This window comes from Camellia sinensis, chromosome 15, assembly GCF_055761805.1.
Source record: "Camellia sinensis isolate YWXY chromosome 15, ASM5576180v1, whole genome shotgun sequence".
Classification (NCBI taxonomy): Eukaryota; Viridiplantae; Streptophyta; class Magnoliopsida; order Ericales; family Theaceae; genus Camellia; species Camellia sinensis.
Genome location: NC_138975.1, coordinates 118,571,311 through 118,596,393, shown reverse-complemented (window position 1 = coordinate 118,596,393; position 25,083 = coordinate 118,571,311). Strand labels below are relative to the sequence as shown.

General features: G+C 37.7%; 1 protein-coding gene across 2 annotated transcripts; it reads left to right on the top strand.

The window, feature by feature from the left end:
* The first annotated feature begins 2,041 nt into the window (after nt 1-2,041).
* On the top strand, nt 2,042-23,618 carry LOC114269924 (two-component response regulator-like APRR1). 2 transcript variants are annotated; one of them, XM_028211293.2, is made up of 7 exons: nt 2,044-2,676; nt 14,025-14,131; nt 18,417-18,578; nt 18,678-18,811; nt 18,970-19,164; nt 20,729-20,825; nt 22,012-23,612. In XM_028211293.2, the coding sequence occupies exons 3-7, from the start codon at nt 18,509-18,511 to the stop codon at nt 22,992-22,994; spliced, it is 1,479 nt and encodes a 492-aa protein (XP_028067094.2). In that variant the 5' UTR covers nt 2,044-2,676; nt 14,025-14,131; nt 18,417-18,508; the 3' UTR covers nt 22,995-23,612. The 2 variants fall into 2 exon arrangements, with proteins under 2 accessions (XP_028067093.2, XP_028067094.2); XM_028211292.2 differs by lacking the exon at nt 14,025-14,131 and having other exon boundaries at nt 2,042-2,676; nt 22,012-23,618.
* Nucleotides 23,619-25,083: the final 1,465 nt, after the last annotated feature.

Sequence of the window (25,083 nt, the reverse complement as noted above, 5' to 3'; positions counted from 1 at the left end):
TTCAAAATATTAATATTTAAATTAAAATAAAGTAATATTTGGTTTTCTTTTTCTTTTTCTTTTTGGTTGCTTTTAGAAGCTAATGTTTAAGAAATTATTAAAAAATATTATTTATGAGTAAGAAAATTGATATTACATTTGATTTTTTTAACTAATAGTCGATGAATTAATTACTTTTTTGACTTTTATATAAAAATTAACTTTTTTAGGTAACAGCAAAAGATATTCTTTGGCCTCATTTAAGAATAAATTATTTTAATAATTTTTTAATTATTAAACTGCAATATGAGGTAAACAAAATAGTGTATTTGTGATATTTTTTTACTTTTTATTAAAAAAGTACAAAAAGTAAAGAGGAAATAATTTTTTTTAACTTTTTCATATAATTTATTAATTTTTTGATTTTTTTTAATAACTATTTAACTTTTATGTTAAAATCAACATTTCTCAAACGAGGATTTGGTGGCATTTTAAATTTCTCAAATTATTTTTTATTTTTGCAATATTGTGGAGGCTAGCAGGACCTCCCATAACATGAGCACACAACTAGGGTTTGATCGGATTTGGATATTCAATTTAGGTTGGAAAAATCCCTACCATTGTAATAACAAATCAGATTACATACGTGAAACACTTGTAACCAATAAGCTTTCCAATTTTCAAGCAACATGATGTCCACATTTTTCTGTCCCTTAAAGCCCGTTTGTTTTGAGTTAAGTAGATGGGAAGGGATTAAACTGGTAGAGGTGTTATTTAATGTTGTGTTTGTTTGTAGAGTTTAGGATGGTGGATGTGATATAGATGGAGGTTGGGGAGAGGATTGAGATAGAGGTTGGGGAGATAGTATTAGAAAAATAGTGAGGGGATTAAAATTTTTTATATTTTTTTATTTGTTATATATTGAGAATTTTTTTATAAATATTAATGTTTAATTTTTTATATTTTTTTATTTATTTTATTATTTTATATAAAAATAATTTAACAATTCCTACACTAACAATTATCATCAAAATAAATACAATTTTACTTAATCTCTTCACGAATCTCCTCTATTCTCTGAAAACAAACGGGGCCTAAAAGCTATCCTCTCCACGCGCTTCTTCCTGCCCCGCCGCGCGGATCCGGGGGTGCTGCTGTGCCCAACTCACAGCAGTAACTGCTGTGAGTTGAAACGGCGTCGTTTCGGCTCTAAAAAAAAAAAAAAAAAAAATTTGTTTGGTTGTTCGCACGGCTTGAACCCAGGCAACTCTGGGTTGCAAAACAAGCCTTGACCACTGTGCTACTCAAACATCTTGTGAGTATTATGGACCTATATTATATTTATATCAATCTTTATTCGAACATAAAAAAAAATTTACAACCTGTTATAAGTAAAATTTACAACTCAGTCAATGGCAGCAGCAATAGCCTTTGGTCCTTGGGGAATCTTCTTTTTAATCCACCATGTAAAAAACGTAGAGTTGTAAATGAGTTGAGTAAAAAGTTATCCTAATTTAAAATTTAGAATAAATTTGTTTAAAATACGAATTGTCTATTATGATTTTGAAAATTATATCTCGCTCTTTGAAATTTTTAATTTTATAACAAATGTCTATTTTATTAATAAATTATCAAGTTAATTAATAGTTTTTAATGATGTTAAAAATTTATTTTAATTAATAATTTAGGTAATTTATTATTGTATAGAAGAATAATTAGGAATTTTATTTTTTTAATTAATTATGCTAAATAAAAAATTATGACAATAGGGTATTTGTAATTTTATGTTAGAACACAGATTGTAAAAATAGCAGGTTGTAAATTTTTTTTTATCCTGAAATAAAGATTGTAATAAATATAATATATGTGCAACACTTTTAAGGGGGGGCGTCTAAGTAGCACAGTGGCTAAGGCTTGTTTTGCACCCCAAAGTTGTCTGGTTCAAGCCGTGCGAACAACCAAACAAATTTTTTTTTTTTATTTTTTTATTTAGAGCCGAAACGATGCCGTTTCAACTCACAGCACTTACTGCACTGAGTTGGGCACAGCAGCACCCCCGGGTCCCCCGCCGCGCACTTTTTCCCTGCACTTTTTCCTCCACGTCTGCTTTCCTCTAACCTACACTCCCTTGCGCACTGCGCCACCCAAAACCAATCTCAACCCTCCGCTACACCCACTCCCAACGCCTCAGATCATCCCCCCGTTCCGGCGCACAATAGCCCTCATCACTACAGCATTTCGCCAGAACAGCCAACCACACAAGACGACGACGACTTCACGGTAATCTCTTTTCGTTCACGTGTCGTACGCCTCGCCACCGTCCAATCTACCCATGCTAACGTGCGCCTCGCCGGCTGATCTCGAATTGAGTTTCTGATTTTCTTCTCTGTTCGTGATCTCGGAAGAGGCGGTTTTCATGGAATTTCTATAGAATTCTGTGAATCTGAGCTCTTGGATGGGAAACATTGGTGCTGTTTGGGTGTTCATCGACACCTTCGGTTTGTGATTTGGTTGAATTTGATACGATGGAGGGAGATGAGGTTGTAATCGATGACGATGGTGGTGGTGGAGGCGGTGTTAATAGTAAGAGCAGTGATGCGCTTATCGATCGCAGTAAAGTGAGAATTTTGGTGTGCGACAACGATGCCAAGAGTTCGGGAGAGGCTTTCGCGCTTTTGTGCAAATGCTCTTATCAAGGTATATTGGTTTCTCTACTCAATTGTTAGAGCATCTCCAATGTTCATAAGATATTTCGTCAAATAAGATATTTCATCATATTTGAGTAAAAGTTTGATCTAATATGATTTCATCAAATCTGGCCGGTTGTCTGTCTAAAGTAAATTTTTATCCAATTCATACCAAAACCGGTTGTCCAGTATGATGTTTAGGCGGATGTCCGACCCAATAGTCATCTACAAATTTGATAAAAGGATAAATGCTCATTCACTTGATGAAAAAAGTACCGCTTCCTTCATTTGATAACAAACTAATGAAACGGTTGAAACACTGTTTACATCAGTTTTTCATCAAATTTAAAGATCAGAGATGGGTTAATGCATCAATTTATATTGTTGTTTTTAGAACCATTCCAAATTTGATATGAACTACTTCAATCCTTTTAAATTTTGATCAAATTCAAATGTGATGAAAAAAGGGACTCTCTCTTGATTTGATGAACATTTGATGAAATGATTGGAGATAGTTTTTTAGCACTTTTTCATCAAATTTAAATTTGATAAAAGAAAAGGTAAAGGATTGGAGATGCTCTTTGTTGTTGGAATTCTTATCGGAATTTGGTGTTAGTGTGGGATGCTGAGTTTGGAAAAGTTTGATTTGAAATTAGATTACGAAATTATTTCAACAAATTGTGTGTGCAATTCCAGGGAGTATTGGAAGCTTGCAAAGTTGTAATTTCCATGTAGTTAATTGCCATTTCATCTACATGTTAGACATATAATCGTTTGGCACTTTTTGTGGAGCTAGATAAAATCATTGTTGTGAAATTGCAAGTTGAATCATTGTGTGAATTACGACTTTAAGGGAGCCCAATGTAATTATGTCAAAATTGTGGGACTTGTATGTTTTCCAAATTTAAGGAGTGGTCAGTGTAATTTACCCTTTTATCTATGTATATATAATATAAATATACATATAAAAATACGTTTATAGTGTCTAAAATGAAATAAATATCAATATAACTTTATATGTATATATTTATACACTTATAAAACTATCTATAAGCAGTATAACCAATCAATCTTTTTTCCCCTTGATAGAGAGTTCAAAACAACATTGTTTCATGTAGTACCCAAACAAAAAACCACCCCTTCCAACACATCTCGTAACCGATTCACTAACACTTTTGCCAAAAGCTTATACACACTATCCAATAGACTGATAGACCGAAAGTCCCTAATATGAGTTGCGTGTTGGGGGGTTGGGGCTGGATGCTTTGGTGTGGGATTGCCCTAGGGCTAAAGGAAAGTTTTATGTTTCTTCATTTTAAGCATCGAGATTTTTGTCGAAAACTAATCTCCTCCATACGGGCAATGTGACCGAATTCCGCACGAGCCCCATCTCGATGAGCGAGATCTGTTTCAGATAATCCCCCCGCAGCCTCTAACACATCCAACTCCTACAACACAGCGAGCACATTGACCTTCTAGACCTCCAAACGCCAAACACTTCCCTATTCCACATCTTCAAATTGGACTTGAGAAGTTCCAGTTTCTGTGCCAGACGACAACTCGGCAAGCCTGAAACAGAATAACTGTCCCATCAATCCTTCACCCGCTCCTTAAAACCCTTAGATTGCAACCACATATTCTCAAACCGAAACGGAGCTCCTGATACCCCCACTATCTAATAAAACTGGCCAATGATCTAATATTGGGCGAGACAATCGAATTTGAGTCACTCGAGAGAAATGCTCCTCCCACTCCCCTGTTACCAAGAATCTATCAAGCTGAGACATTGCTCCTCCCCCAGACCACGTATAGGCTCCACCCGGCAACGGAAAATCTACCAGAGCCAGATCATCAATTAACGAAGAGAACGCCTGCATAGAAGCCACCATCGAAGTTGCACCCAACTTCTCCTCCAGACTTCTCACCACATTAAAATCGCCACGTACACACCTCAAACCCCCCACCGATAAACGTGGCGTTGCAGCCGAATTCTGTTAAAGCAGTTTTGCAGAGTTGGGCTGGGGGTTGTGTTGGGCGGCAGCATTAGAAGGCGTGGATGCTTGCCTCTCATTGTCTTCTCTGGATGGTTTGGTTGGAGCGTAATAGGCGTGTTTTCCAGGGGGTAGCTCATCTGGTTCCTTGGTTAGAAAGACGTCTCCTTATGGTTTTGTATAGTTTGATGACATGTTCGGTTAATCCTGATGTTTTGGCTTTTGTAGATTTTGTGGAGGATTTGATTTGTTAAGTCCGTGCACCTTGGTGGCTTTCAGTTTTGTATTTCTTTGCATCATCTTGATGCTTTTCTAATAAAGTTTGGTTATTTATCCAAAAAAAAAGAAAAAAGAAAACAAGTGTATCATGGTGAAATGCAAATTTGAATTGCAGAATTCACTCCATCTTTTTATTCAACAATACAATTCAAATTGAGTTGGTTAAAACTTGTATTGAATTGTTAATCTTATGATTCTAGAAACCATAGATAAAACATTGTATTAAATTCATTAAGGTTGTGTTTGGTTCAAGGACCTGGGAAGAGATTTGGAAAGAGAAAGGAAAAAAGTATGTGAAATTAAGTGAAATGTAGATATATTTTATTCTCATTTTACCGTCCTTTACCCTTTCCCTTTCCTTTTCCCTTTCCAAATCCCTCCCCAAATCCTTCAACCAAAATACAGCCTAAGAGGCATTGCACTTGACACACATGGGGGAAGAAAAAAGTGGAAGGACAACAGCAGTGGAATTATTGCACTTTGTTGGAATTAGGAAATAATGATATTGTAATCATGGTAGTGTTAAAATTAGGAAATAGTGATATTGTAATTATGGTAGTGTGTATAAAATCTGTGATTATGTCAATCACAGATGTGAGACCATGAAATATCCTCTCACATGGATTGTCGAGATCCAACGAAGAGATGAACTTGGTTCTTGTATACCTGCAAAGATGAGCATGATCGGCGCCATCGAACCGGGGTTGCTGGCCGGAGGCACTCCGATGGTGAAGTCAGTCACCTGTTAAGCCGAATGAAAGTGTAGAAAGTGTAAAGTGCTTGGTGTGTAGTGTAGGGAAAGAGAACATACCTTCTACTTGGGATGACCCCTCCTTTATGTAGATGGGGGGTGTAATATTTGTTTGGGCTGGACCCATTGTAGGCTTTGTTTCGGTTAGGCCTAATAAGCCAGTACCTATATTTTTCTGGCTCCCACAATTGCCCCAAAACTTTCGTTGTCTTTGGTAGAAGGAATGAAAGTTTTTATTGCCGAGTTATGCTGTTCAAATAGATGTTAGGTCCTTTGACAAAGAATACATTTGATAAATGAATAACATAAATGAATGGATGGCTGGATGAATGCATGTATGTATGAATGTATGTACAAATATATGAATATAGAGGAGAGAAGTGAGCTAAAGCCCAGTGAGTAATACTATTTCTATAACGATGGGTCACGGTATTATAACCCCCGGGTAAGGGTGTAGGCCGCGTATTATAACCCCGGGCAAGGGTGTGGTATATTGTCGAGTGCAAAGATTGCTTCCAAATATGGACTTTCGTGCCGAGCTAGAAAATATTTCTATAGGCCGAGCACGGAAATGATTGCTTGAACCAAATAAGATAGATTAAATAAGGTAGAAATATCAGTCAAAAATTGGACCACGGTATTATTACCCCCGGGTGAGGGTGTAGACCTGCGGTATTATAACCTCCGGGTAAGGGTGTAGGCCGCGGTATTCTAACCTCCGGGCATAGGTGTAAGCCGCGGTATTTTAACCTCCGGGCGTAGGTATAGGTTTTTGCTGATGGCGCTCCGTGCCGAGTGTGAAGATTACACTATACTCAGAGACTTTGTTGATTTTAAGTGGCGACCAAGTGCCAATATGGCAAGGACTTTTGAATAATGCATCCTGTCAGTGATGGCCAGTACCGAATCACAAAGAATATTGCTCCACTTGTAAGGAATGGCCAAATAGATATTAGGCCAGCTGTTTAATTGCCGAGTAAATTTTGAGCCAATAAGCATTGCTCGGATTGCATTTAGTCCAATGTAGACTTGCCCCATTGCTTTCGAATGACAGGCGTTAGTCGGAAGGAATGCAGATTGGACTTGCCCTATTGCCCTATGTCGCAGGGAAAATTCGGCTTTGGTAAAATGACGGCGTGCAAAAATATGCGAATTGCCGACTGCCAAGTGTGTAATGTATTGCCCCAAAACTGGCATTTGCTTCGAGCTGTGTGAAAAGGAGCGGGAGTTTGTAACTTAAGTAAATGTCATTGTAATGTTTGGATCAAGTTGGCTGAGTATGCATGTATAGCAGAGTGAAAAGCTGAATTGCAGAGTTGAGCAATGTTGCGGTTAATTGTTTTGCCGAATAATGTTGTTAGGCGTATAAAGTTGCCGAATACTGTGGCCAATGTTGCTACATAAAGTTGACAATGCATAAAGTTGACAAATGATGCCAAATAATCTTGCCAAGTAAAGGTGATGCACTGCCGAGTAACTAGTGCCAAAACATCGATGTCCGTTTGATATATAATGTGATTTTTCCGAGAAGTTGGTCAGCAACACTAGGGTCGGTGATCGTGCCGATCTTTTGGTCGAAGACTTTTCTTAGCTTCGCGGTGTGTCAGCATCCCTTCGAAGTTGGATTTGCTAAACTGGGATGGCAACGGTTGTTGATTTATTGAACTTGAGTTTCTTGTCCAACATGTACTTGCCCTATTGCTTTTGAATGACATTGGTTATTCGAAAGGAATAAAATTGACTTGGGCCAAAATTGCCGAATAGCCCGATAAAAATTTGAAACGGATTTTGTGCCCTCGTTTGGTGTCGAGAGGATGACCGGCTGATATGCCCCAATTGAAAAGCGGAAAGATTGACTAAGATGTCCCAATGGGCAATAAATGGCCAAGGTAATGCAATGAATGATCGGGGAAGAGAGATGATTATTTCCTCGCCCCAAGATCCTATTGTTGAAATTGCATGCCGATTGGATAGGATTTGACCGTTGATTGTGCATTTAACGTTCTCAATTGGCCGATGTATTGATCTCAATATGCGACTTAGAATTTGTAGAATTGGACCGTACGGATGTGTTCAGAGGGGTCCAAATAGTTGGAAATGACTATGGGATCGCTATAATCAGACTCTTGATGTCGTAGTTGTAGCCAAAAATAGAACTGATGGCTCAGATCGGTTGAGAAGAGTGCCCGGCGAAGCACTGGATACTTGCTCCTATATTGCTAAGTTAGACGGCTTGCCTTGGATGCCTAGCAAAAATTAAAAAGAAAGTTGTTACTTGTTCTTGGAGTGAAAAGATTGTGCTGTTATGACAGGATGTAACTTAGCCACAATGCATGGAATAATTTCCTAGGTTGGCCAACTTAAGTTGTCTTCTCCAGCAGAATGGTGATATCTTCGCCAAACTTCGACGAGCTCGTACGGCTTCGTTTTAGCTCCGATTTTGACAGGGTTTGTGGCCTTGGACTCGTCTTGATGAGGACTTCACATCAGTATAGTCAAAGCTTGAGTTCGACAAGGCTGACAAATGTCGATTTCTAGACATTTAGTTGGTTTCACAACTGTCGGCGGCCTTCGGTTATTTTGTGGCTTTATTAGTCGGTATTTGTGACTCCGTTAGTCGACGCGAACCTACTAGTAGGCCACCAAATTCTTGCTCGCATGAAAAAAATGTAGACCCACTTGCTAGAGAGAGAAATTGGGTATGTACACGGTGTCGGCGACACTTTTGCTGGCCGTGAGAGACGAATTAAAAAATGGGCAGAGGTCGTGATTGAACGGCCGTTTAGTGTGGAATGGTTGCCGAGTAGTGCGAAGGTTTACGTGTGGACATGCCGAGTAGACTCTACCAGTTACGCCGCCACGATTGGGTTGTAGAGATGTCGAGTTGTGTTGTACCGATGGGCAGCTTGGGTGACTTGTGCTGATGCTGAGAAAGGTGGAAGAGATACCGAGTAGCCTTATACGAGGTATGGCACCGCCGAGCAGCTTTGCAGCTTTGCCGAGTAATCTTCTATGAGTTGGGGTACAAATAATGTTGATGAATTGATGATGGCCCAAATGGTGCAAAGCTGAACTGGTCATGAAAATGCAGATTTTGTATATTCAAACTCCTGACTTTGAGCCCTTGTATCTCCCTCATTTAAAGTCCGATTGGCCTTATTTTTGCAACATTGGATTCGTCTTGCGGCCTAGTATTCATTTCGTCCCTCAATCACTGCAATCTGCCATATCTTGGATGCCGTCGGACTGCCTAAAGTGGACTAAAAACAAGATGTACGGTTGTGGCATATGCACTGCGCATAATATTCGGGCCGTATTCGTGACCAGATCCACTGAGCCGAGCTGGAGTGATGCTGAGAGGGTTGAAGAATTGCCGAGTAGCTTTGTACGAGGTATGGCACCACGGAGCAACTTTGTCTCTTTGTAGGGAAATTTGCTATGAATCTCGACACTGGCGAAGTGCACATGCAATGGCTTAAATGCCGAATAACTCTTGCCGAAATGATTTGGTCGCCTTATCTTCTTTGTCTTTGCCGAGAGCTTGGCTGGCCATGATCACTCATTGGCTCTTTGCTTATGCTGAAAATATTTCTTTATACCTTGGTCTCTTTATTTTTGCAACATGGTCGATTGGCTATTTGATGTGGCCGAATAATTTAATTGGAGTGCTAGCGCCGAACTTCGAAGGCAGAGATTAACTGGCAAGTTGATGGGCCCACCATTTTTAGAAAACTCGATGTCGAGGAGACGAAAATTTGGGTTTGGTTTGAAGAATGGGTCGGCCCTTATAATTCTTTCAGCGCTTAACTTGTTGTATTCAACGAAGTGGAGGGGCCCGATCTTGTTGGGTAATTTCTTGGTGCTTTACTTTGCCAATAACCTTGCTAATAGATGAAATAAAGACCCACTGTAATCATGAGGTGCACGTTGCCTTTAAGCCGTGGTATGGAGATGGCAGCGTTGCCGAGCAGATAGGATGCGTAAGTGCTAGCTTTACGTGCGTTTGGTGGTGCGTGTTCGGTGTTGTCTTCTCAACATTGTTGTTCAAAAGGGCGTCGTACAAAGGGACGGGTAATTGGAACGGCCGGTGAACGCAGAATGGTTTAGTACAAAGATCCGTGTGGTCATGCCGAGTAGCCTTCTGCAAAGTTCGTCGCGGCTAGACTGGGTTGAAGAGATGTCGAACATGGTTTGCTAAACAATCTTTGTTGGAATACTAGTGATTCTAGTGTCAACCCGGCTGTCGGCAAGACTTCTTTACGCATGCAACTTGTTCAGTTTTTCCGAGATTTTGGTCGGCATCAAAATGAGTCGTTCATGACAAATGAACTCTTATGTGTATATATATATATATATATAGAGAGAGAGAGAGAGAGAGATTGCCTCAGACTAGCACAAATTCTAACTCACAGCCCTGTTGATGTTAGTTTCGTCTAGAGAAAGAAAAAGTAAAAAAGTGAAGACCAATTTTGTTTTTAACATAGGTACATAGCTACGTTAACAATTAACTGCAAGGCAAGTGTTGAGAAACAAAGAATAAATAGATAAATGGTAGACTACATATGGATTTGGCCGAGCAGTCCCATTTGTGATGCCGAAAAGATGTTGTCATCAAGAAAAGTATGAAATCCATTTTTAGAGAGAATGAAAATGTAAAAGCAGATCCACATAATATGTGCTGACTACTTTTCTCAAAATGTAAAGATAGATATTAAACAAATGTTTGGACCAAATCTATGAGCATCAATATATAGTGGACCAAATCTATAAGCATAAATTCAGAAATGAGATTTTAGAATAACAAGAGAGTTGACAAACAACCCAATAAAGAGTTACTGTCGCTGAGTTGGTTGATAGACAAGCCAAATAAAGTGCCGAATTAAATGAGCCTTTCAGTTTTAACAGCTTACTCTGATCTCATTTCGATCCCGCTGAGAAGATAGTGGTGCCGAATATCCTGATTAATAAACTTTTAGAGAGAGAAAGTAAAGACCCAACTGTGGATTCCAAAAAAATTGCTAGTATAGACATATGTATATCTCAAGAACTAATTATAAAATAAACTCCTTTGAGGCAAAAACTAAATAAACAATCTTGGGGTGGGTTTGGCTAAGCAACCTTTTTGATAATGCCGAAAAGAAGCTCCCACAAACATAATCTGAAACCCATTTTTAGAGAGAGAAAATGAAGATGCAAAAGTAAATCCATGACCACTATTTTATTATAACACTTTTCATCAAGAATTACCATGAAAAAAGAAAAGAGATTCCATGGAGTTTGTTAGTACACAAAGATATATGTATACAATTCAAGAATCGATTTTACAGTAATTTTATAATAAGTTTCATCAGAGAGAAAATTCAAAGCTTGGCTGTGGCTCGTGATAACCATCAAAGTGTTGTAGAGTGTTTACTTACAATAACATGTTTGTTGTGTTCTTCGTTGATCTTATTCAGTCTTTCCCACAGACGGCGCCAATTGTATGACCATGAAATATCCTCTCACATGGATTGTCGAGATCCAACGAAGAGATGAACTTGGTTCTTGTATACCTGCAAAGATGAGCATGATCGGTGCCACCCAACCGGGGTTGCCGGCCGGAGGCACTCTGATGGTGAAGTCAGTCACCTGTTAAGCCGAATGAAAGTGTAGAAAGTGTAGAGTGCTTGGTGTGTAGTGTAGGGAAAGAGAACATACCTTCCACTTGGGATGGCCCCTCCTTTATATAGATGGGGGGTGTAATATTTGTTTGGGCTGGACCCATTGTAGGTTTTGTTTGGGTTAGGCCCAATAAGCTAGTACCTATATTTTTCTAGCTCCCACAACAGATTTAATGCCTTTTTATCTTTGTTTCCTATTTTGTTCGTTTCTTATTTTGTGATATTATTTCATTATAAATACAAGGCTCTACCTCATTCATAGGTAAGCCAAAACAATTCTTTTCATCCTTTTTAGTATTAGAGCCTAAACACAGAAACCCTAGACCACCCGCTCATCCCTATCGGCCGCTGTTCTTCACTGTCCAGTAGTTTCTTTATCTTCTTTCTTCTTCCTCTAGCAGCCGACAGACCTCCTCTCCCCTCTTGACCACCCGACAGTCTAACCCACCACTCCTAGACTATCCAAAACCACTTACCCACCCTCCTATACCCCTCTGCAAGACTGTATTACACCTGCCGAGGGCCTTGCTGCTGCTGATCAGGTCTCATCCTAGTCTAGAGTACTTCGACACCCTCTTTAGGGTGATCTGAACCCTTTTTCTCTCTTTTACAGGGTATAGTGTTGATGCTTTAAGCACTTTTTTGGACCCCTTTTTGTCTTTTCTTTTTGTGGGCTATCAGATTTATTCGGTAGCATTTAGCTGTTGAGTTTTTTTCATCTTTTGATTGTTTACTCAGACTGTGTTGCTGTCTATTTCATCTCTCATTATCTCCCCATGGATAACTCATCTTATACCATTCTTACTGAGGTATCTACTACGGTTTCCACCAAACCCGTGCCTTTTCCAAGTACTGATTTTTCTCTTTCCTATCACACTCCTATTCATCGTATTACGAGTGGTGTTGAATGGGAAAAATTTTGCTGCTTGGAGCCGTTTCCTTAAACTCTATCTTGGGGAAAAGGGAAAGGCTTACTGGCTTTTATCTACTATTACCCCGCTTGCTGCAACAGACCCTACACGTGCTCAGTGGGATATCGATAACTGCACTATATTGGGATAGATGTTCAATTCCATGGAAGATCAAATTTATCATATGTTCTTTTATTGGGATACAGTTTCGAGTTTGTGGTAGGCATTGTCACAGATGTACGGTAATGCTCACAATGATGCACTTATCTTCGAGCTTTACCAGGACATAGCCTGGGCCTCTCAGTCCTCTTTTGGCCTTTCTGTAGCTGAATTCTTTGGATATCTTCAAGCTCGTTGGGAGAAACTTGCTCAATATGAGCCTTTGACTGACCTTCCACCAGAAGCCGCCTCCTTTGGTCCTGTTTGGTGTAGCTGTTAAAACAGATTATAGATTATAACTTAACAGATTATACATTATGACTTTAATCAGAAGCTGTTAATCTGTTTGGTGTAGTTGTTGGATTATAGATTTAAGTTGCTGAGTAGTGTTTGTTAAATAAACTGTGAAATAGTTTTTTCAATTAACTTTTATTTTTTATTATTCACTATTTGTCTGCATTTCTCATAAAAAATAATAATAATATTCTATAATCCATTTGAGTCTTTTTTTATTTTTAAAAAAATAAAAAATAAAAAAATCTAAGAGTATAACCGTGAATTAACATGTCCACAGCAGAAGCTGATAATCAGAAGCAAGGGGTGAACAGCTTCTCAGAATCAGCTTTTTTGACTTAAAATAAGTTGTTAGAATCAGAAGCTGTTTGAAATAAGTTTAATCAAACAGTCCAAAATAACTTTTTAAAAGCCAGAAGCCATAAGTTGGCTCAAAAAAGCCCCACCAAACACCGCTATTGTGTCCACGGGGCTTGCCCGACAGCACACTTATCAATTTCTCATGGGTTTAAACTCTAAATTTGAATCTCTTCGAATTCAAATTCTAAACACATCACCCATGCCATCTCTTTATGAGACTTTTACCACTATTGACAGTGATGAGTGTTGTCGGCGATTGGTTCAGCCTTTTGTTCCTTCAATCCCTCCAATTTTAGCAGACCAGATGGCTCTTGCTACGAGTTCTAGTTCTCGAAGTTCCATCGGTTCTGTTACTTGTCATCATTGTGGTGCACCTGGACATATCAAAGCTCGTTGCTTCAAACTTCATCCTGAGATGAGGCAACGCCCTTCTCGTCCTTGTGGTCTTGCTCCACGTGGTTCTGGCTCTGCTCCCACTGCTGCGTTGGTGGACGTTACTCCTGCTTCTGAGCCTCCTAATGTCCCTAATCTACAGCAGTTACAGACTCAGATTGGTCAGCTTCAGGCTCAACTTGGGTCCCTCACTATTGGTTCTCTTGGTCTATCATCCTCTACTGTCACCCTTTCTACAGGTTCTTCTATTGCTTTCCATGTTTGATCTGCTAGTCCTTTATAGATTTTGGATTCTGGATTTTGGGGCTAATGATCATATGACTAGTGAGTTTTCTTTTCTTTCCTCTCCTGAACCCACCACTGCTGCCCAATTTGTGTGTCTTGCTGATGGTTCTTGCTTTTCTGTCCAACATAAGGGTGTTGTGTCTTTATCTCATGATATCACTTTATTTTTTATGTTGCATGTTCCCAAGTTTGCTTATAATCTCTTATCTATTAGTCGTCTTGCCAAAACCTTTAACTGTGCTGTCATTTTCTTACCTTCTGCGTGTCTTTTACAGGACCTGAGTTCGAAGAGAATTTTTGGCAGGGGATATGAGTGCGACGGGCTATACTACTTTGGGAATCCACCGGACCAGCCTTCCTTGACTTTAGCTAGTTTTCAGGTGTCTGTTTTGCCTCCTTCTATATCTTGTGTTTTTTATATTCAAACTTTAGAGTTATGGCACACCCGTATGGGTCATGTTAACTTTTAATATTTATGTCAACTTTACCTTTTATTAAATAAAGCTTACAAGGATTCTAAATTTCATTGTGTTATTTGTGAGTTGTCTAAACATATCCGTATTAGTTATATACCACATATGACAGGGGCCCCTAGTGCTTTTGACCTTATTCATTTTGATGTTTGGAGTCCCTCTCCTATTCCTGCTTTTTCGGGTTATCGTTATTATGTGACTTTTATTGATGATCACACTAGATGCATTTAGGTCTATTTACTTCATTGCAAGTCTGATGTGTTTCCCATCTTCGTTCAGTTTTTGCAAATGGTTAAGACACAATTTTGTACAATTGTTAAGAACATCCGCTCTGATAATGGTGGGGAATACATCTCTAACGAGTTTCATTCCCACCTTAATCGAATGTGTATTCTTCAACAACTTACATGTTCTTGGACCCCTGAACAAAATGGTGTCACTAAACGTAAAAATCATCATATTATGTCTGTTGTATATTGTCTTCTTCGTGGTATGCATGTGCTCAAGTCTTATTAGCACATGGTTGTTCTTACTACTGTCTATCTCATTAATAGGGCTCCTAGTCGTGTGTTACATGGCCTTACCCCATTCCATATTCTTATGTCTAACATTATCCTTTTTCCTCTTTTACCTTGTGGTTTTGAGTGTACATGTTTTGTTCAAGACCGGCATCCCACTCGTAGTAAGTTAGATTACAAGTCTATTCGTTGTGTCTTTTTGGGGTATTCTTCCATGTCTAAAGGATATATATGTTTTGATCCTGTGTCTCGTCACTTTCACCACACACTGGATGTTACTTTTTGTGAGGATCTTCCTTTCTTTAGTCCCAACCCCCTGTTGCAGGTTTCCCCTTCAGATACTCCGAGTGTTCGCTCGATTCCCATTTTGGACGAGGTTGCCCCCCCTCTCTTATCCTTCATCTTTGCCTCCTCCCCCCCCATTGCAGGTATACTCTCGCCGCTCTCGTGCTCAGCCCCCTCCTGCCACCTCTCTGAATCTTGGGTTAGGTAATTCTTGCCCTTTGGATACATCTCCTTCCTTTTCTCGTCGTAATCCTCCTCGGGATCGACATCCCCCTGTACTGATCATCCCATTTCCCAGTATCTCTCATATGACAGGGTTTCAGAAATCATTCTTTCCTTGGCAAGCTTGAGTCCGAATCTATTCCTCGGTCTGTGTCAGAGGCCCTTCAGAATCCAAAATGGGTGGCGGCCATGCAGACTGAAATGACAGCTTTAGAATAGAATCATACTTGAAATTTGATTCCTTTACCTTCTAGCGAGAGTACCGTGGGTTGCAAATGGGTCTTTGCTATTAAGTACCTACCTGATGGCTCCAAGGACTTCACTCAAGTTCCTGGCAAGGATTTTGGTGTTACCTTTGCCCCAGTTGCCAAGCTTACATCTGTTTGTCTACTCATCTCCCTTGCAGCATCTCATTCTTGGCCTTTTTATCAGCTTGATATCAAGGATCCCTTTCTACATGGAGATCTTCTTGAGATGATTTATATGGCCCTTCCTCCTGGTTTTTGAGTTGAAGGGAAGTATTCGGGGAAACTATGTCAACTGCGCAAGCCTTTGTATGGCTTGAAGCAGTCTCCACGAGCTTAATTTGGTCGTTTTAGCTCAGTCATAATCTCCATGGGCTTTGTTCAGTGCTATTCAGACCATACGTGCTTCATCTGTTGTAATTCTGTAGGTCAGTGTATAGTTTTGTTGGTTTATGTGGATGATATCATTCTCACCGGTGATGACTCTATAAGCATTGATCAAGTAAAACGGGATTTGGGACACACCTTTGATATTAAGGATTTGGGAAATCTCAAGCATTTTCTAGGGATTGAGATGGCTTGCTCATGGTAGGGGATTTCCTTATCTCAAAGGAAGTACACTCTTGACTAACTTAAGGATACTGGTATGTTGGGGTGTAAACCTGCTTTTACTTTTATGGATCCCAATGTCAAGTTCACATTAGAGTCTGGCGAATTACTAGAGAACCCAGGTATGTATCAGCATCTTGTTGGGCGTCTCTTCTATCTGACCAATACTAGACCTGACTTGACATTTACTGTTAGTGTGGTTAGCCAATTCATGCATGCACCTCGTACAAAACATTTTGATGCGGTTCATCACATCTTGAGATATTTGAAGACCTCTCCTGGCTTGGGATTGTTCTTCATAGCTGATCCTCAATCTAGACTCTCCTGTTTACTGATGCTGACTATGCAGAATCTAGAATGGATAGGCGTTCTACTTCTGGCTTATGTACTTTTTGTGGTGATCATCTTATATCATGAAAAAGTAAGAAACAAGTAGTTGTTTCTAGGTCTTCTGCAGAAGCTGAGTATAGGGCTATGGCACAAGGCACTTGTGAGATTCTATGGCTACGTTCTATTTTGGCAAAGTTGGGATTTGAGGAGACTGCTTCTGCGTCTTTGTTTTGTGACAACAAGTTTACTATTATGTTGTCTTCTGATTTTGTCCTAAGTGAGCGTACTAAGTATATAGAGGTTGATATACATTTCATTCATAGGTTATGAAGCATGGACACTCCAAAATCAGTGCTGTGTCGGTGTCCGACACGGGGACATGCCAGAGACACGTACGAGACACGCCAGATGGTGTGTCCCTTTAATTTAATAATTTTTTTGTAGGGGACACGACGGGGACACGCATGTCCATATGGGGACACGGCATGGGACACGGTGGGGCTAATTTTTTCTTTTTCTTTTTCTTTTTTTCTTTTGCCTCTCTTAGTTAGTGCTTTTGTGAAGAATATTTGTTGGATGTTGAATGTTTTTCCCTTCTCGTCTTAGTTTTTGTTATCGTATATTATAACTTTTTTGTGAATGGATGATTTATTAATTTGTTTAAATGTAGTGGTTATATTTATTGAATTAATGTTACTATGTTAGTGTTTGTTAATTTTGATTTAGGATGAATGTAATATGAATCTACGTAACACATAAAAATATATATATATAAATAAAACAAAATTCACCATGTCCCCCGCTGTGTCCGCGTCCCCATTTTTTGGAAATTGCTGTGTCCCTTGTCCGTATCCGTGTCCGTCTCCGTGTCTGTGATTCATAGTTCATAGGTAAGCCAAAGCAATTCTTTTCATCCTTTTCACTTGACACACTAAACATAATTGTTTGAACGGACTATCTTAATTCTGCTTGTTTTCTGTTCCTCCTTTCCAAATCCACTCTATATAACAAATATACCTACCTTTGTTTTGCAAAGTAATCTATACTATTATTAAAAGTGAACAACTCACTTGGTGTCCATGAACTTCCTTCTCTCCTTTTGCCAAGTGGCTTTCTCTTCTTGTGCCAAGTGTCAATTTCTCCATCCAAAAGGAAAAAAAATAGTAGTTACAAGAGGGCATAGGACTTGAACCTAGACCACTTTCACCACTTAAACAACATAGAAGATGTGTTTTCAATTCAAAATTAAAATTTATATTTTAAGCACACCCATCAGGTGGGCTCACACCCCTAGTTCTTTTAAAAAGCAGAAAGTAGAGTTACTAATCTGTGTTCATTGGTACTGGACAACGGCAGTGGAACAATTTTGATGTTGTTTCTTAATAATTCCTCCCTTGGGGTTACTATTACAAACATGAATTTTTCTGTTTTTCTTCTTAGAAGCAAGCCTATTTGGCATTAGATAGTCGTGAAATCAGCTTCTTATACAGGCTAGGCTATGAACTAGAACATCATTGTTTTGCCAAGAAACGACTTTTTTTTGGCCCCTGTAACGAAGAGAGCATTAGGGGCGTAGTTTCATTCTGGGGATCTTTTGTTTTCTTTGTATGAAACCACATATTGTAAAGAGTGCCTGCAAGTCTAGAGAAATGAGAAAATACTCAAAGAACTAATGGCTTTGATTTAATAAGCAAACTTTGATAGCTATCTTAATTTTGAATCATTAATGTGGGCAGACTATTAGCGGTCAACCTTTCCTTCAATATTTTTACTTGGTGGGAATTCATCTTGAACTTAAAGCTTTTCATTGTGCGTGTGCATGTTTTTTTATTTATTTATCTGTAGTTTTCCTTTTCTTCAATTAGTTTGATAATTTTAATTCGCGCATATAGAGAACTCCTTTAACTAGTCCACTTATGTGATGTACCTTCATATCCAGTTAATCTACATTTTTATACTGACAATGAGCAATTTTTTCTTTGCAGTAACTTCAGTGAGGTCAGCCAGACAAGTGATTGATGCACTGAATGCTGAGGGCCCTGACATAGATATTATTTTGTCTGAAGTTGACCTTCCTATGGCCAAAGGCTTGAAAATGTTGAAATACATTACGAGGGATGAAGAGTTGCGACGCATTCCTGTGATCAGTAAGTTTAGTTATTAGTATTTTATCTAAAAAGATTAAAATGTTTGTTTTCTTCTGTTGGGTAGATTATAAACTGATATTTTGTTTTTTGTTTGCTAAGTGATGTCGGCACAAGATGAAGTATCTATTGTTGTCAAGTGTTTGAGACTTGGAGCAGCTGACTATCTTGTGAAGCCATTACGCACAAATGAACTGTTAAATTTATGGACTCATATGTGGAGGAGAAGGCGAATGGTATACTAATGTTTTGCTTTTTTCTTTTGTTGTTTGAAAGCACCCCTCTTTGATCCTTGTGGAAATCTTGAATGAGATCTAAGTTATTCTTTGAAAACTAATTTGAAGACGGTATGTAGAAAATGTAAAAAAATTCTTATTTGTTCTTTTGTGGGCAGCTTGGATTGGCAGAGAAAAACATAATGAACTATGACTTTGATCTGGTGGCATCAGACCCTAGTGATGGTAATACGAACAGCACTAATCTGTTTTCGGATGACACAGATGAGAAGTCCTGGAAGAGTGCAAATCCTGAGATGTGCACATCAAGTCATCAGGAAGATGAGGTCAATGCTATACAGAGGCAAATCTTGGTAATTAAAATATCACTAAGAAAACCCTTCATATTGGTGATGCTAGATTGTGCTGAAAGACATGGTTACTACATGTACTCCTGAATAGTTTTATGAAAAGTTGCCCCTTTTGATATCTGAAACATGATTGTGAACTTTGTGTGTCACTTTGACTAGCATTATCCAACTTTTTACATGTTGCTGATGAAGGTGATAAAAAATGCAAGAAAGGCTGCAATTAAGAGTTCACTTCTATTGTGTATAAAATTAGGGTGTTTTATGTGGCACTGAGGGATGAATCTTTAAAGGTACATTAGTGCATGAGAAGTTTAAAAATCTTCTTTCATTGGCGACTTGAAAGTTTAAATTAATAGATTTATTGGAAATAGATTATACATATTGATAAATGTGGTTTTTTATATGATTTGTAATTTAGAATTTTAAATGTCTACCCTAACAAAAATTCCTGGAGCCGCCAGTGTATGAAGGCATATGAACTGATATTCAAGGTGCAAATTTAGAGGCTTTGAATTGTAACTTAAAACTGGAGGCCTACAATATGAACTGATATTCAAGGTGCAAATTTAGAGGCTTTGAATTGTAACTTAAAACTGGAGGCCTACAAGATATGCATGTAATGCATTATGATTAACATTTACAGAATATAAGGTTATTTTAGGTGATCCACAGTTTCTTTGTGTCATTGTATCTGTTTTATTTTATTTTTGTTTGGATAGTGTTTTTTGGGAGGGAGGGAGGGAAGGTTTTAAGTTCTGTGATTCTGAAATTTTGGCTAGACTACATCCAGTTCATGGCACATTGGTTGTTGTATATCTTACTTCCAAGCTCCAACTGTTAGATTCTTTTGTATATACTTACTAAAAACAAATGGCCAATTAGTACACATTAATGGGTTTTTGAGAGGATAAAGATTGGATACATACCTAACCTTTGGCATAAATGCACAAATTGGCTGTCCTTAGGTTTTAAAAAGTTGTGTATTTCAATATACACTATTTTTCTTGCCATGAAACTCTGAAACATGATTTCAAAACCACCGCAATAACTCGTGGTCTGGATAAACTAGGTGACTATGGAAGGCAAGTAACTGTTAGGTTAAGATTAACTAGGATTCTTAATTGTTTAATAAAAGGACTCAAATTGTGTCGATAAAAAAACAAAAAATATATATGCAAAATACGACTTGAATTGTGATTCTCTTTAATACTTTATACGATGACTATTGCTGCAGCTCATATTAATTTGTTCACAATTAGTCTGTCAATTTGTACACTCAACTTTGTTTAGTTTTTCTTTGTTGTCCCCTGGGCAACAGCTTTTAATCATTGTTATCTGCTGCATACTATACATAACCACCATTAAAGGATTCACTCAAAAAGTTTAACTAATATGTTAAATATTTAACTAATCCATTAGATGCTATGATGCTTCCATTGGTGAAATGATTTAAGGCTAGTGGTTATTCTGTCAAAGTTGCATTTAATCAATTAATGCTTTGCTTTGTGATAAGCACTGTCCAACTCCAAACTAACATTTGTTGTTCATGTGCATTTGTTCTTTTCAGTCTAATGTTTACACTGCTACTGCTCCTGTAGAACCTCCACTTGTGGATTCTCCGGATCATCAGCCTGATGTGCCTGGAATTAGTGACCGTCGAACAGGTGAGCATTTCTTATGGTTTTTTATTAGCTGCTTTACATGTGATATGTTGGATATCAAATGGAAATGAAGTTTTGTTGAACTTTTTGGCGAATTTGGTTTTTTTGATATCTTTTTGCGTAGTTTAACTTGGTTGACTGCATATTTGAATTGGTTTCTGTCACAGTTTTGTAAGTTACATGTTAATACATTTTGTGTCAGAGGCTCCATTTTCTGTAGTTACTCCGCTAGTGGAGATGGATTTGGGCCTTAAGATGCAAAGGAAGCAAAATGAAGTGGTTTTTCATTTTCATATTTTAAATAGGAAGCACATTTTTTTGGGAATGTAACGGTTCAAATTTCCTCGTGGAAAAGGAATATTGAATTCTTTTATTTATTTTTATGAGCACCTACACTAGGTATTTTTGGGCTCTCAATCCTTCAATTGGCATATTGAGGGGCTAATCCTCATCCAAATCCTTGATTCCATATGGTTTAGGTGTGAAGATCTGAGGAACTCCAATGACTATCTTGTCTATTCAGCTCCATGTTTTTAGAAAATTTGTAGAATGTAATGATACTGGTAGTTGAACTTTATCAGGTTATTAGTGGATAAGGAAAATCTTTCTCCTCATTAGTATTTGGTGGGTTTTATACTTGATCCTCTACTTACACGTTGACAAAGATTCAAGCCTTGCAATATGTTGATGAAGGTGCAATATCTTCACATATATGCTCTTGAACACACACATATGTATGCTCGAAGATGTATACATAGAAACTGTGCACACCTTAATGCAATTTAAAGTAGACAATATTTTTGCCTGTGGTCATTCTTATGTTCTTGTTTTTCTTTGGTTCTAGGAGGAGCCTTTAGAGTCTTGTGCTATGTTATATATTTTCCATCAATAATAATGGTGTTTCTTGTTGCTTCATCAAACTTAGTGGTACTGTATTTTATGTTGGTTCTGAATGATTCTGAAGTCGTGGATTGTCAAATTTGCAGAGTGTTCAGCGTCTTTACATTCTTTGCACGTTCTATATGTTCTTTTTATAGAAAGCTGATGATGCCCTGCAACTCACCCCTCTTATTATATGATGTTCTAGCCATCTGCTGCTACTTAACACATTTGATGTCACATTATATTTGGTAGCCTTTTCACCCTTCTCACTTGCAGCCCAATTAAAAAAACTATTGCAATGTTTCAGGACAATGTTCATCATTTCCGAAGAAGAGTGAACTAAGGATAGGCGAGTCTTCAGCATTCTTCACTTATGTCAAATCAAGCATACCCAAAAGCAATCTCCAAGAATTTGCTTCTGTTGATGAGAATGCTCCTCTAGACTTGACGATCGAAAACAAACTTAATGCATGGGGTGGAAAAGTGACCGTTGATACCCAAAATCATGACAACGACATCCAAATTCACGAAAACAGAGAGGCACAGGAAAATTACTTGCAAGGAGATGACTTTCCAAGCAGTAGCAGTATCCGTGAGTCTCTTTCTATGGAGAGGACTTCTACTCCCTCTGTACTAACAGAATTTTCACAAGAAAGGAACTCAAATATAGAAGAGTTCTCTCAAATGCATATGAATCCAAGAAATGAGTCTCTCCCTGATGTCTCCAGTTTTCATGCACGTACTGCTTATCCGTATTATATTTCCGGAGTAATGAATCAAATTATGATGCCATCGACACAAATGTATCAAACGAATGTGCACGATTTGCCCAACCATGCTACTTCAGCTATATTGCCTCAGTATGGACATATTCCACAGTGTCATCACGTTCCAGGTATGCCATCATTTCCGTACTACCCAGTTAGCATTTGCGTACAACCAGGTCAAATGCCTACAGCACTGCCATGGACATCATATGGAAGTTCTTCAGTCACTGAAAGAAAATTAGGTAAAGTTGATAGAAGAGAGGCAGCTTTAATCAAGTTTAGGCAGAAGAGGAAAGAACGATGTTTTGACAAAAAGATTAGGTACGCCAACCGAAAACAGCTCGCTGAAAGGAGGCCTCGCGTTCGGGGACAGTTTGTGAGGAAGATGAATGGTATAGATGTGGTTTTCAATGGGCAGCCTACTTCGGTTGATTTTGATGAGGACTATGAAGAGGAGGACGAGGCAGACGACAATGCAGCTGGGGATTCTTCTGATGATGATGCTTCAATGTGCCAAGCATGAACTACTATTCAATGAGGAATGACACCCTTCATTTATTATTCCCCTGTGCATTAAAAATAATCCACATTCTGCTATCCTGCTCAGCAATTTGGGGTTTGGTAATTTTGATCGAAGGGCATTGATCATTTTGAGCTTTCAATCAACTAGTGTTACCCTGTTTCCAATAGGAGCTGGCCACTTGATGTGATTATGTGGGGTTTACTTCATTCAAATGATCAAGTTACAACCGACAAGGCACAATCCAGTGGAACTATTCAATCAAGATTCCAATCTGCAGGATGTGGATTCCAGGAGTGGGAATCTCTGTATTTTGAAATCTTTGAAAATCTAAGGAGTTTGATGGTTTTGACCATTTAATCCTTTGGAAATTTGTTGAACTCTGTCTAAGTTGTTCTCATAGAAGGAAGGCAATTGAATTTGCGGTTTCAAAATAAAAAATAAGGCAATGAAGCTGAAACTTGCATTTATGTTCGAAAAAATTTATGTACTTCTTCAGTCAGAAATCTGACCACATGCGATTTACTTATGGGTAAACTATGAATAAGTCTTAATATTTGTACTTAATTTCCATCAAGTTCTCTTGAAAACATGTCCTAATAAAATTGTCGCTAAAAATAATATTTTGTGATGATTTGTTGCATATATCGCTAAAAATTGATCATTAGTGACTTTTTTGTCATGATTTTTATAAATTGTCACTAAAACTTACAATTAGTGACGTTTTCCTGTGATGAATTTTTCAAATCGTCGCTGAAAGTTGAAAATTAAAGACTTTTTGTGATAATTTTTTTAAACTGACGTTAAAACTTATAATTAGTGACATTTTTTATTATAATTTTTAAATTGATGTTGAAAATTAACAATTAATGATTTTTTTTAATAGTGTTTGATTAAAAATGTCATTAATTCTCACAAAATCTATTAGACAATAAGTCTACTTATTAAAATCTATACGTTAGTCTCTCGTACTTATTTGCAACTATTTCTAGAAAATTGAATGAAATTGTGAGTCTATCCAAGTTCTTGGGAAAACTCTAATGAAAGTGTGAACAGCTAGCTGCTGGCAAGTATGCGTGTTTGCATTTGCTATGAGTGGGTGCCAAGTGGATTCGTAGTCTTTAGAGCATCTCCAACTGGTCTCCATTTTATGAAGACCTTTTTACTCTCTATTCAAGTATTACTCCGTAATGGATTTTTATTTTGGAGACTTCAATTTGAGTCTCCACATTTGGAGACCCACAAGAGTATCTAAAATTTTAGACTTTCTTACCTTCTATTCATGTTCGTTTTCATGATGACCCAGATTGCTGGTGAATTCGGTGAAGTCTCCTCTTCGTCTGCATTTGTCAATTTGATTTCCAGCCCCTAAAAGTTTGCCATCAACTATAATATCTACCAAGAATAACATCATCATCATCGTGCATTGTTTTCCTAAGTTGAGTACAAGATAACTAGCCAAGTTGTTAATGTCAAGTACTTTACGTTGTGTTTGGTTGAAAGATTTAAGAAGAGATTTGGAAAAGAAAAATAAAAAGATAGATAAAATGTAAATAAAATATACTTATATGTCATCTAGTTTTATATATCTTTTCTCATATTTTCAAATCTCCCAATCAAACATAGCGTTAATATTCTCATTCAAATGCATCTGGAGAGAGAAGACTAAAAGTTGGACGACACCTCAACATTACAAACATTTGGAAAAGCTTGTAAAAAGTCTAAGGTTTTTTAAATATGTCAAAGTTAAAATTTTTTAAATCCACAAGTCCAAATCCAAGAGTCAATATGAACACTTTTAAAAGTGAGTTGTATCCGTATTACATTTATATCAGATATCTATACTTATCGAATTTGATGTTAGTTTTCTGAAGTATTAACTATGTTTTGAATGCTCAAACCAAACTATTATAAAATTATAATTATAATCTCTATTTAGTTTTGAATTTTTAATAATAGTTTTTGAATTTTTTGCTTTTTATTTTATTTTTAGATGCACTTTAAAGTAAAATAATTGTGGAGAAATAAAAAATAAAAAATAAAAAAAATTAATAAATACAATAGAAATACGTCATGTATTGAGTTTTATTTT

What these genes read in the sequence shown, in the direction of transcription:
- LOC114269924 (XM_028211292.2), top strand. Translation starts at nt 2,505, where the DNA reads ATGGAGGGAGATGAGGTTGTAATCGATGACGATGGTGGTGGTGGAGGC. An exon ending in GCGACGCATTCCTGTGATCA is followed by an intron (nt 18,579 to 18,677) that starts GTAAGTTTAGTT and finishes TTGTTTGCTAAG; the next exon opens with TGATGTCGGCACAAGATGAA. An exon ending in TGTGGAGGAGAAGGCGAATG is followed by an intron (nt 18,812 to 18,969) that starts GTATACTAATGT and finishes TTTTGTGGGCAG; the next exon opens with CTTGGATTGGCAGAGAAAAA.